The 12,537-nt window shown below is 44.7% G+C and overlaps 1 protein-coding gene across 2 annotated transcripts in view; it reads left to right on the plus strand.

Moving 5' to 3' along the window:
• Positions 1–31: 31 nt before the first annotated feature.
• Positions 32–12,537, plus strand: part of AIDA (axin interactor, dorsalization associated) — a 29,222-nt gene continuing 16,716 nt past the window's right edge. For both annotated transcript variants that reach the window (XM_039570089.1, XM_039570090.1), the window contains exons 1-3: positions 32–223; positions 3,877–3,946; positions 10,542–10,595. In XM_039570089.1, the coding sequence (XP_039426023.1) occupies positions 114–223; positions 3,877–3,946; positions 10,542–10,595 (234 nt within the window). In that variant the 5' untranslated portion in view covers positions 32–113. The remainder of the gene's footprint in view (positions 224–3,876; positions 3,947–10,541; positions 10,596–12,537) is intronic.

Raw genomic sequence — 12,537 nt, forward strand, 5'->3', positions numbered from 1 at the left:
CCGGGCGGGGCGGTGCCGGCGGCGGCGGCGGCGGCGCGGGGCTGGCGGGAGCGGCTGGCCGGCGCGGTGGGTGCCCCGGCGCGGGGTGAGCATGGTGCCCTAGCGCTGGGGCTATGTCGGAGGCGGCCCGCAGCCTCCTGCAGCGCTGGGGCGCCAGCTTCAGGAAGGGCACCGACTTCGACTCCTGGGGGCAGCTGGTGGAGGCGATCGACGAGTACCAGATGTGAGTGCGGGCCCGGCACGGCCCCGGAGTCCCGGGCGAGGCGCCGGGGTGAGGGAGCGGCCCGGGGTGGGGCAGGGCAGGGCAGGGGGGCCCCACCGGGCCCAGGCCGCGGCCCCCTCACCCCTGGGGCCCCGCCGGCGGGTCCGGCCCTTTCCCGAGGCGCGGGGCCGGGGGCCAGGGCGCCCCCTGGGGCGGGTGCCCGACCGAGGGGCGAGGCGGGAGCCGGCCCGTCCTGCCCTCCTTGGGAGGGCGGCAGCGGCCGGCGTGGAGCTTGGAGCAACCTGGTCTGGTGGAAGGTGTCCCTGCCCATCGCAGTGGATGGAACAAGGTGCTCTTTAATGTCCCTTCATACCCAAACCAGCTTGTGATTTTGTGAGCGTGGGCTGCCGGGATTGCTTGGTGGAGCCCCGCAGGCGCCACTGAACCGGGCTACCCCCATCCCATTACCCTGTTGCCCTGGCACCACGCTTGTGGGAACGGGGGGACCTGGCAAACGGGCTGCCTAAGCATCGGCCTCAACCAGAAAAGCCCCCAAGCAACCTATCAGAATGAAAAGGGGTCCATCACACACTTGTGTGTTTTGTCCCTGATGGTACCAGGGCGGGAGAGTGGGGAATCTGGCAGCCCCAGTCAGGTTGGCTGGCACAGGGTGGGACTGCACCATCCATGAATCCTTTGGCAGTAGAGGAGTATCGGCTGTAGGGCACTGATGATGGACTCCTTAGAAACAGACCTGGTACCTTTAGTCAGATGTTCTCCCCTACTACTCCATTTGCCCTGATGATGAAAGCCATTTCTTTGTGATTGGAGTCTTTCAGGCTAGGCTTCTTGTGGTAAATTTTCTGGAAGTCGTCAGGAGGGTTTGCACTTGTTCCCCAACAGAAAGTCAGCTGAAGAGATGCTCCCTGAGGGATCTTTTAGCGCTGTTCAGGGCTGGTCAAGTTGGGCTGTAATCACACTGGCTGCCAGTTCGGTTGTCATTCAGAGTAACTGGTCTGCTGGCCACGTACCGTGTGGTCAGGAGAGGCTGTAATCTCTCATAAGTTCATTCACTCACCAGGCAGGATGATGCAAGTTCAGTGATTTGCAGTTTGCTGATGGCCTTTAGAGTAGGGCAAGCTGTTACTCTACAAACCTTGGCACAGAGATGAAAAGAAGTTCTCTTCCAGATCTGTATCTCGGCAGAAAAAAAGAATCATCAAGAAGTGAAAGAAGATATTTTTACTAACGGCCCTTATGCGGATGTCTACAAGGAGTCCAGTAGAATCCTAATGCTTTAAATTGTCTTACCGGTCTCAGCAGTGAGTTTCATGTAACGATGTTTCTTTGGAATGAACAGTCTTTGGGCTCTCCTTCTGAGCTCTCTTCATTGAGAAGTGAGGTCACTAAATGTTTGCAGACAGGCCAGTTTGAGAATTGAAATGCAATTTCTGTTGCCTTCCTCCCTCCTCTGCTTGTGTCAGACAAGAGCTGAGGTGATCTCCACACCCTGGCTCTGTTCTGACCTGGGAGCAGTGTGGTGTCTTTGTAAGAAAGCTCCTCTCAGGTGGAAGCAACATTCTAAGCTGCTCTTATCAGTGAGTTGCTACTGAATAGTTGTCAGTAGATGAACTCTGTAGTCTGAGGACTGCGTAGAAAGGAGAGAGAAGATCAAGGGATTACAGGAAGATATTTCCTAGGGAGGAGCAAAACCTTTTCTGTGTGTATATCTTGTTGTTTGTATCTTTAGCAGGTAAATTAATAACAAGCGGTAGGGTAGAAGCTGCAAACAAGCAGCACAGGGCAAGATACCAAGCTGTAGTTCTGGAGAGACATTGCAGGATAGGTTTATTCTGTTGCCTTCTCAGAGGCACCCTGAGATGGGATGCACAGGTGTGGTGCTGCTCTTGACCAGGTGCTGTGAACACCAGCACTGTCTGTGCTGATCCACACAAGCATCTTGGAGAGAAGCTGCTTACACTGAACTTGCTGATGCTGAGAAAGCTTCTTCCCAAATCCAAGCTAAGTCCTGATGGCTGGTGTTGTAAAACACAATTATGTACCTCTTGTGTCCATCTGCTCAGGTCTTCATGTTACTCCTGGAAGTACAAGAAGCTTGGTACAAAGACTGGCACTCGATCATTCAGGTGCTTATTCATGCAGGAACCCTTCGAGCTGTCAGCAGTGGCTTCCCTGTTAAATGTCCCCATCTGTGGAACTTGGTCTCATCCAACTTTGAATGAGCTTCAAGGGGAATGCCAGATGCATTTATTTGGATTAGGGTGGATTTTTTTTGTGTTAGTGACAAATGGAAAGAGGGTTGTGTTAGTGATGCTTGCAGACATGTTAAAGCTGTGATGCTGCCTGTTGTGGGTGGCATATTGCTGCTATGGTGATATGTTTTCTTAAATCATTACTTTTAAATGCCCTTTCTCTGTGTCCTGTGCATCATAGGGCAGTAGGCAAGGAGTGTACTTTTGGGTTCGAGCATGTTGTGCTTTTTGTCTTTTCTCAGACCCAGTCCTTCTCCATTTTTGAAGGGGGACCACGCCACTGGGTTGTGCAATTACCTCATCCAGTTTGTGTTTTCCCTGGTGAGAGTGAAAAGCTACAGTGGCCTCAATCAGTATGGACATTTTTTGAGAGAGCTTATTTTGAGGAAAAGCAAGGAAATTGAGTTCTGATTTTTGTTTCTGCCACAGGCTTTGCCAACAATCTGTTCTGCTGTATGTACCTTGATGTATATATTTTAAACTCCTCCTAAAGCTGAGCCAATGTCCACAGCAGTGGTAGAGAAAAGCAGAGTCCCTTTCACAGTGGAAACTTGTGAGCTTCCAGGAGGAAGCCTATTGTGATGTCCCTGGGTTTCCCCTCAACAACCCCTGTCCTCCCTCTGCCTCTGCTTGTAAAAAAAATTATTTACAGGGATTGGCAACAATTGCCCAGAGGTTTTGCTTGTTTAATGTTCTCCTTCCTCCTGGGACGGAAACTGTAACTCTTCCCATAGCTTCCCTCCAGCTTCCTTTCGCTTTCTCGAGCTGTTTGCTTACTGTTACTTTCCAAACCCCTTGGTACTCCTGCCTTGGTGATGACAAGGGGTGGGGTTTGTGCTCTGCCTGTGATGCTGACAGGCACAAATGTGAGCGGATCCACCCGACAGCCTGGGCCAAGCTGCCCTGTGCCTGGCTTCCAGTGTGCTGGGAGAGCGGGTGCCATGGCATAGGGTGCCCTCACCAGAGCCCCCAGCATCTCACTTGCCTCAGCCTCTCCCTGGGAAATGCGTGTGGGATCGCACCACAGTGGATCTTCACAGGGGTATGGTTTGTTATTATAAAAGAAGGGGTTTGTGAGAGGAAAAAACTCAGTGCTTGTAAGAAGGGCTGTTGGCTATAAGGACCCTCTTACTGTTCTCTGTTCATGATGCATTAGTCTTTCCTGCCTAATGTAGTTGCACACCTTGTCCACCTTCTGGGGTTTTTTCCTAAGTAGGAACTACCATGGCCATAGAAAAGTTTGTTTCAAAAGAAAAAAACAAACCAAAAACACAACAGCAAAACCAACCCAAACCTCTTTGGAGCAGTAGTCTGTGAACCTTTTGGCTGACACATTTTCTGGAGCTGGGGTGTGTGTTTGTGTTGTGTTCCCACTCTACAATTTTCTTTTCCCCCATCCAGATTAGCAAGGCACCTACAGAAAGAGGCGCAGTCTCAGCACAACAACTCGGAATTCACAGAAGATCAAAAGGTGAGTACTGCTGTTTGCTCAGGCAAGGAACTTGACTCATAGATGTTGATGTGTGTTATGTTTTTTTATCTCGCAGGCCAGAGCCTTATGAGACCTTTTTTCCTCCCTCAATGTACGCAAACAGAAACAGAGCCCAGCGTGGCTGAAACAGTTGCTGTCATTAGATGTGAGGGATGCTCTGCTGTGCTATTGAATGTCAGGCATGCTGGCCAGAGTCCTTCATAACTTGGGTGTTTCTTTTTTTTTTTTTTTTCTTTTTGGAGTAATGGTTGATAACTTGCTTATTCAATGTTAGCACAATTTATGTCGCGAGGTCTGAATACAAAACATCTTGAACTGCAGACGTTGAGGGTGTATGAGGGGGTTGAAAGCTTAACATGTAACACCTGACAGGGAAGGGTCCTGACAGAATACTCCCTAGCAGCCTCTTAGAATGTTGTTTATAATCTTTCAAAATATTGAAATTACTTTATTCCTCCCTCTCTCCCCTCTGTTGAAAAGGCTGTTTCTTGTCTCAGCAACATACTACTGCAGTTCTGTGATGGGATTTAAATGGGCTCATGCACTCAAGCATTTACTGCAAAATAAAATCTTTTGAGATTTGAGGCCCCACTAAATTTCCTTGTCTTCTATAAAGGCATGTATTTCTTAGGAATAACAAACTAGAGACTTGTATTTCCAGATAGCCATGTCATAAGATCATTTGTTTGAGCAATGCTGTTACCTGAAAATTGATATTTGCTAGCTCAGAATCTCACCAGTGGTAATAGGATGCTAGAGTAATGGGATCTGTGCTCAGGAATGGTAGTCCTGAAAACACGTCCTGGCTATAGAAATTCAAGATGAACTTGCTGTGCGTAAAGAAACTCATACAAAGAAATGCACCTTTACATAGACTCTGAGAGAGGATTGTAGCTGTTTCCTTGTTGTGTACCAAGAAGAAAAGCAAAGACCTGGTTTTCCATGTTCTGCTTACCTTCTGCAAAGAAGATGATAGAGCTCCTGATTGCCTTAAACAGAGCCATAATTCTGGAGAAGGATTTGGTCCACTTTTCCTGAACTGTAAGCCTTGAGAGCCTTGCTAATGTTGGACAGCTGTTTATTCCTTGAATGCTTCTGCTCTCCCTCCCTTGCTGGTAGCTTTCTCCATCATTCTCAGCTGGAGTCATCTTTACTGCGTGTTTCCCCTCTGTGGAGACTTTTGAAAACGTAGTTACTTCATGAAGGCGAAGCTGTTAATCTCACTTCTGGAGACATCATCTCCTGTGAGTATGGGAACCAGAACCACACAGGGCTTTGCCTCCAGATGTTCCCTGAGTCTTATGAAAAGGACCTTGGACCAGATTGTGGAAGTGAATGAGGTCAGCCGTGAGGGAAGGCCTGGGGGGCTCAGGAAGTGGAGATAACTGACCTCAGATGTTTGATGCACAAGTGCTGTCATGTCTTAAGGCAACAGTCTTCTGAAAAGAAAAAAAGTAAGGAGTGGTGGTTTTACATCCTAGCAGAGTGATACCCATTTCTAAAGCTGATATAATTTACAAAATAGGATGGCATTTTTATCACTTGCTGGTTTTTGCAAATCATTAAGTGGCTGATGCACTGAATCTTTGAGTCTGGTTGTCAAATAGCAGTGCCTGTTTCATTAGCTACATGCACAAACCAATTCCCCAACATTTTGTTGAAAGAACACTTTATCTCCTCTACCATGAGGAATGCTAGTCACAAAAAGATTTGTGACTAGAGTCTTGCTGTTGCTTAGAAAAAAACAGTTAAAACTCTGTATAGCAAAATCTCTGATGTAAAGCTCCTTGCTGTGCTGGTCTTCCCTATTTCTGCAGGAGCTCAGCCAGTATATCATCTAGTGATTATGACTAATTACTATCATCACTAATATCATTCACATGGCATGTGGTTGGAGGGCTTAGTGTATGCTGGGTTTGCAAGCAGTTTGATTAAATAGAAATGTATCTTCTTTCCTGCTGCCCTTCCAAAAATCAGCTACAAGTCAGTAACTTTTGCTCAACTGTTCTCCTGCCAGTGCATTCACCAGCATGCTCTTTCCTCCTGGTTGCCAAAAATCTCTTTCCCTAATATCTTGACTTTCTGAGACTCTGTATGTTGCATAAGAGCCACCTATTTTTTTTTCTTTTTTTTGTTTTTACTGTAGAAGAGTCTGTAACCTTCAGGGTTTGCTTATCTGTTGTCACTGCCCAAGGCTACAAGCAGAATTTCATAGATTGAAAGGCCATGAAGCTAATTATGATTTCCAGTTGCTTGATCTAACATCATTCCAGTTTTTTTGTAGATTTCCAGTCAGCTGTTTTCCAAAGGACCATACATACTGCTGAGTATTGTTGTGAGGCTGTCATTGTTTCTTACTTTACTTACTTTGTGGGGAAGGTGGATTTCAACAGTGACTCCTCTGTGCTAAAGGGAAGCTACTTGCTTTACAGCTGCAGGGAAAAAGGACAAGAGTAGGTTCAAATCCTCATCCCTATCACTCTGTATGAACTTTTACCACATCTGGGTTTATTTCATGTATCACATGTGGTGTTACAGTGCAGATATGGCCACACCAAAATTGATGGTGTGTTACTTGCTAGTGTAATCGTACAATCTGTTAATCTAAGAACACTTGACAGATACCACCAGTTTCTGTCCTAGTCGTACTGTGAGCCAGTTATCATTTATCTTCTAATACATGTATTGTTTATGGTAAGAGTTCAGGCTTTGAAATAGTCATATCTTCCCTTTTTGCTCCTAAAGAGTCAGTTTTGAAGCACTGTATGCTACTTGCCTTGATAGATCAGACTCCAGATTTTGTTGTTCATTCCTGTATTTTCAAATTCTGATGGGTTGTCATAACTATTGCTGGATGTAATTCTGGAGTTTTAGTCCTTAGGGAAGGCTCTGTCTTGACTTGGGTAATTGACAGTGCTGGAATCTTCATTAGTGATTGTGAATTTTATTGAAGAATTTCTCTGCAGATCCTGTAAACAGCAAATCATTGTGTTTAGTCTCCCTTCAGCAGCTGTAAAGAGGCTGTGCAAGTTTCATCACCTAGAAGCAGCATGTGTGGAATACCTACAGCTACTGGTGAATTTACCTCAGCCTTAACATTTTGAATGCTGCTGTTCATTGTTTTACCTCCATTCTCTTAAAATCCCATCTTCATTCATGATCAGCCACTGTGTTTTGTGATAGGAATTGTTCCAGTTAGGTTTGGCCATGGCTGTCAGCTTGCCTCCAGCTACAGTTACTCTCACCCAGTTCTCTGTGCAATAAATGTGACCTTTAAAGCCCTCTTCCAACCACAGTTGTTGCTTCTCGTGTAACTGTTTTTGTACTAGGCTGAATTCTCGTCAGTGTTAGAAAATCCTGCTTTTGAAGCAATGATAACTTGCTGAAATACGAGCACTGTTGAACAGTCTTAGCATGATTCATTAAACTACTGGTCTTCTAACAGCCTAAACTCTGGTTAAAGCCAAGCTCTGCTCTGGCTCTGTGTTTGTGCAAACATCTTTGCCTGCATTACAGTTAACGCAGTCATTACTCACACAACGGCTCTGAAGAGACCTTGACTGCGAGATCAACTGACTTTTCCCCGTTCTAATCATGAGTTTACATAAAACTGAATCTTAACTATTTTAAACTAGCAAAGTTAATTATGGCTTCAGTCTTTCTAATGAGATACAGAATGTTTTCCCTGCTGCAAAAAGGAGCCTTTGCATGGGATAGTTGCAGCTGAAAATGATAGCAGTGTTTAGCTGCATTTTTAACTTTTGGGTTGGGTGTGGTCCCTTAAAAAAATAGTTATGAATAATGCCTGCTGGGAGCTTGCCATATTTCAATAGATTCCATATAAAACCCATTCTTTACTATTTTAAGACTCCCAAACTCTCTTCAATTAATCTGTTTCTAGAGCCATTATTGCCCTTCAGCCCCCAGCAGCCAGAGGACACACATTTTGTATTGCTGTTTGTTCTGTTAGGAGGTTCCTAGTTCGGGCACTTTTCAGAACACACAGTCATGAATCTGCAGGATAGGGAATAGTGGAGTTGTTGAACTTACTGGTGAATTGACAAATGAGATAAGGGCTGAGCAGTGCTTCTGAGATCTTATTTATGCTGTGGGCTTAATGAGAGGCCAGGAGGGCCAGAGCCAGGTGAAAATCTGTTTACGTGTTCTGGTTCTATGGTGGGGCATGGAGACTGTGTGCTGGTACCCTGCAAACCCATAGCCCTCTTTCTGTTGTGCAAATGGAGGAGTTTTGATCTCACACTGAATGGGCATGCTCTTTTCTTAGCAGTCAACACCCAAACCACTGGAACAGCTGGACTTTTGCAAATGCTGGAGCTGTAGTCAAACCTGAGAGATTCCCCTCCCTTCTCTAGGAAAGCTCTGGATTCTTTTCTTTTACCCATTCTTTCACACCTTCCCCTTTAAGAATCTACCTTTCCAAATATATTTTTCCAGATGTTCTCAAATATAAAAAGGAATTCCTTTTGTTGTACTGCAGCTGATTAGATGGATGTAGTGTGTTCTCATTCTAGGCACTGAGAATCTGCTTCTGCAGTACTACCTGGTGCCCTCTCACCCAGCCTGGCAGTACATGTCAATAAATCCACAACACCCATGTGTGCAGTGTGGGTCTGAAAGTCTCAGAGTGAACTCAGGACTCTACATGCTCTTTTCTATTTCAAAATACCTGTCTTTTTTCAAGCTATGCTGGAGATCCAGTCATGGGTCTCTGTTATGTAGCAGAATTTATTTTGGGGAGGAGGGAGTTTGTTGACTGAACAATGTGTCCTGTGTTAATAGGCATCACTCGCTGCTTTCTGGGAAGGTGCTCAGAAGAACTAAAGTTTCTGAAAGGCCTCCATACAATGGACAGTAATAAAAATTGAGGATGTAAAGTCTGGCCTAGTGCCATGTTGAAACAGAATGTTAAGGGGAGAGGAGATGCCAGATGGGGAGAAATGGCTTCAAAAGCTTTGATGAGCCTGTGGTAGCAGGTGAAAATCTGCTCAGATACCTGAGGCTTTTGCGTGCTCCAGCTGTTGGCTCTGCCCTTGAGGTATTGATGTGTGATCTACTTATGATTCAGCTCCTGAACTCTTTCAACTTTCAGAGTGGCCTAACCTGAACTGAAACTGCAGTCACTTAGCTTTTAGACCAGCCTGTTGAAACTGCTGGTGGTCTAGGAGCTGATTGAGAAGGATTTGTGACACCCCTTTGCAGGAGAGCCAGAGCAGGTGATGGGGGGAGGTACCTGGGAAAGCATGCCTAGTTTTTATCTGCTGTTCCCAACCTCTTGGGGTCCAAAAAATGTAACCCTCCTTTTGGATTTGACATACACTGCATAGCTTGCCAGGTGCCCATACTCTTGAAGTTCTTTGATGCTAGGGTTGTGCTCTAGGAAATCTTTTCCTCCCCTTGCATCCTGCTTGTGGAGGAGCTGTTTTTATACTGCCTGATTTAAAAGGAGAGAATGAGTTACAGGTGCATATTTCAACTTTAATCTTCCTTCTGGGGGGAAACTTAATTTGAAAATAAACTGCTTTTCTTTGTAGCTTCATTGTTGCTGGTTTTCTTGCCTTATAAATGTTCCACAGAGTATTTTGAGTTTATATCTGGCCCTTATTTCTGCAGATTGTCTGAGTTTTTCTTCACAAAAAGGTTTTAGTCAATGAGCAAACTTGTGATGGTCAGGCAAAATACGCTGGGCAGTTGTGTCCTCTTGATGTCGCTTACAGAAGTCCTAACTCCTCATTTCACCTGGTAGTAACAGAAACAAATGTGACTTTTTGGAGCATCTTATTTTGTGAGATATAAAAGCTTAAAACTGTCTTCAAAGCAAGAGTGCTTGCAATGGGCTATTCTGAAGGCCTTCCCTCTCTTCTACATTTTTAAATTAAAATGAAAAATTACGTCACAGTTCTGCTCACGGATATTTTAGATTGCTGACAAGTTTGAATTCAGGAATATATTCCATGATTCACTCAGAGTTTAAATCTCTTAAAATCACAAAAATAGAAAGTTAGAAAAATAATCCACCTTTAGACTTCCTCTCCCACCAAAACCCACAGAAGTGGGCTGTGTTTTTTCAGGGCTGAGATACTGGGCTGCTGTAATGTCTGATGTGGGTGGACTTGGTCTGCTGATGTTGGGAGCCTGGTAGAGGAACTGTAGGCCTGGCTCCTAAAAGGGCAAATCAGCACAAACCACTCAGGTTCTCACAAGGTAATACACTGCTTGGCTTGGATTTATTTTTTTTCATTCCCCTATCACCTGAGAGCAGTTGAGTTTATAAACAGTTTATGATGTGATAGGCATTATTACAGTTTCTGCTGAGTGAATGACCCCCATCTGTGTTGTTGGGCTGTGGGAGGGGAGTTAAGTGGCAGATGTCTTTCATCTATTGTGCTTTCAGCAAATCCTGCTTGTGTATAAAAAAAGCTTCTGATGAATGGTCTGGTATTGAACAATAGACCTGAAATCTTCGCAAGAAAAAGCAACTGTTTATGTTTACGTTCTTTAAAAGTGTCAATCTGGACAATACAGTTTCAGTACTAATTTTTTTTTTCCCTTTCAGAAAACCATAGCTAAAATTGCAACATGCTTGGAACTGAGGAGTGCAGCTTTACAGGTATAGCTCTTTTTCCTATCTGACTTCATACTTTAGCAGCAGGTAACTGTAGAGCTTTTTAAAACTCATTTACTGTCTTCAGAAATACCCAAACTTCTGAAAACAGAGTGAACACTTGGTGTTTCCAGGTTGTTGTTGTAACGGCCCAGGTGGCTGCCTTAAAAAAAACTGCAAGTGCTTACATGAGCATCTGTTAGGGCTTGTACAGGAATTTAACTGCACATTTTGTGTCTTTGGTTCTTTGCCTCATTTTCGTCCTTCAGAACTGTTTTGTTTCTCTTCCTAACTTGTGTGCAAGGGTAAAAAGATCCCCAGAATGACCTTGCACTTACTCAGCTGCTTCACAAATCATAATACACCACAAAGAAGAATGTGTATGTAGAATACAAATTACTTTTTAGCAGTCATGAAAACTGGCAGTGCTCTAGGAAAATGTGGGAAAACAATAATTGGTAAACTACTCTTTGGACTTTTTTCTGGACTGCAAGTAGATGTCATAGGAGTGAATATCTTTTTTTCTCAGCATAAGCTTATCCCCAAAACAACAAGTGAGCGAGAGAAGTTTCCAAAAGACCATGGATAGGGAAGGGATGAATCAAAGCTTGGGTTACTGGATTACCTCTTTGCCAAGAAAGAGTGATGACAGGCAAATTTTGCATCAAGTTACTCTTAGCAGCACTCCCAAATACTTTGTGTTGCTGGACAAGGTGCTGCCTTCATTTGCCCGAGAGGCTGGGATACAGCATGCTGGACTGATGAGGTGGGGGCTGACCAGTCTTGAGGCTGTGCAGAATTTGAGGAATTATTTGGTTACCTCTACCTGTCATTCTATTTTGATCTAACCTGGGGTGTTTGAAGAGTGTGGTGCTTGCTTGGAGTCACTGTGACTTTGACAAGGACCTGCGTGTTCCACTATGGAACAGCTTTGTGGGTCAGGTCACATCTGGGAGCAGCAGCAGAAGCTGCAGCCGTGTCATAACCTGCCAAGCTGGAGAGATGATGTTGTGCAAGAACAGCCTTCCTTGCTATTGATTCCCCAGCAGTAACTCAAGGATTTTATAACCTTTTGAGAGGGTACAAGAACCTCTTGCCCACTTCACTTTGGGGTGGGGTTTACTTGCTGCAGTTTGGTTATGGTTTCTTAGCAGAGGTTAAAGCAGTTAGTGAGTGTGGTCACCTTTTCCCACTCTCCTAACACTAAGTGTATAGCTGCTTTAGTATCCTTACACAGTCTTGCAGAAGGTCCCTATTCACTCTTGGACAAAATCAAGAAAAAAACCTCATTGGACCTTAAATGCTGAAAGCAATAGGCAATCTTAAGGAATGCCAAGGGTGCAATGACATAATAGGTAAGACCTGATCATCCACCTAGAAGAGGATGCCCAGTGTCAGTCCTCCTATTTGCACTTCTTTTTATGCCAGCTCTGCCACTTGTCTCAGAATAAACTAATCTTACCAAACTGTTGGTGAGCTACCTCAGAATAAAAAATGAAGAACTTCTCTGTTGCATTAGTAACTCAGATAGGCTTACTGAGAACTGTACAGGTATGTGCTACAGACAGAGGAGGAAACCATCATGAGAGCTGGAGAAAAGAAAGATGGGAATTCCTCTTCTGTTTTCAGTGAGTTCTTGGCTGAGTTTTGTCAAGATCATCCTGTGTACTGTAACTTCTGCCAATGTCACAATGTTGGACACGTGTCTTGAAATGTGAATGTTCCTGTGTGCAGTAAGAATGTACCACTAGTTGGTTTAAAAATATTTATCTTGCATTAGAGCTTGGAATATTGGATAAATCTGTTAATATTTGAGAAGTAACGTAGTCTCTGCCTCACCTGGGAACCTGCCTTTTGTTGGGTAGATTTTTTTGAGGGGGATGTAGCTTTGAGGTAACTTGGTGTGCTGGAACAAAGGAAGCACCTCACATTTTTATTCTGAGAGGGT

The sequence above is a fragment of the Corvus cornix genome, chromosome 3 (genome assembly GCF_000738735.6).
Source record: "Corvus cornix cornix isolate S_Up_H32 chromosome 3, ASM73873v5, whole genome shotgun sequence".
NCBI classification, from domain to species: Eukaryota; Metazoa; Chordata; class Aves; order Passeriformes; family Corvidae; genus Corvus; species Corvus cornix.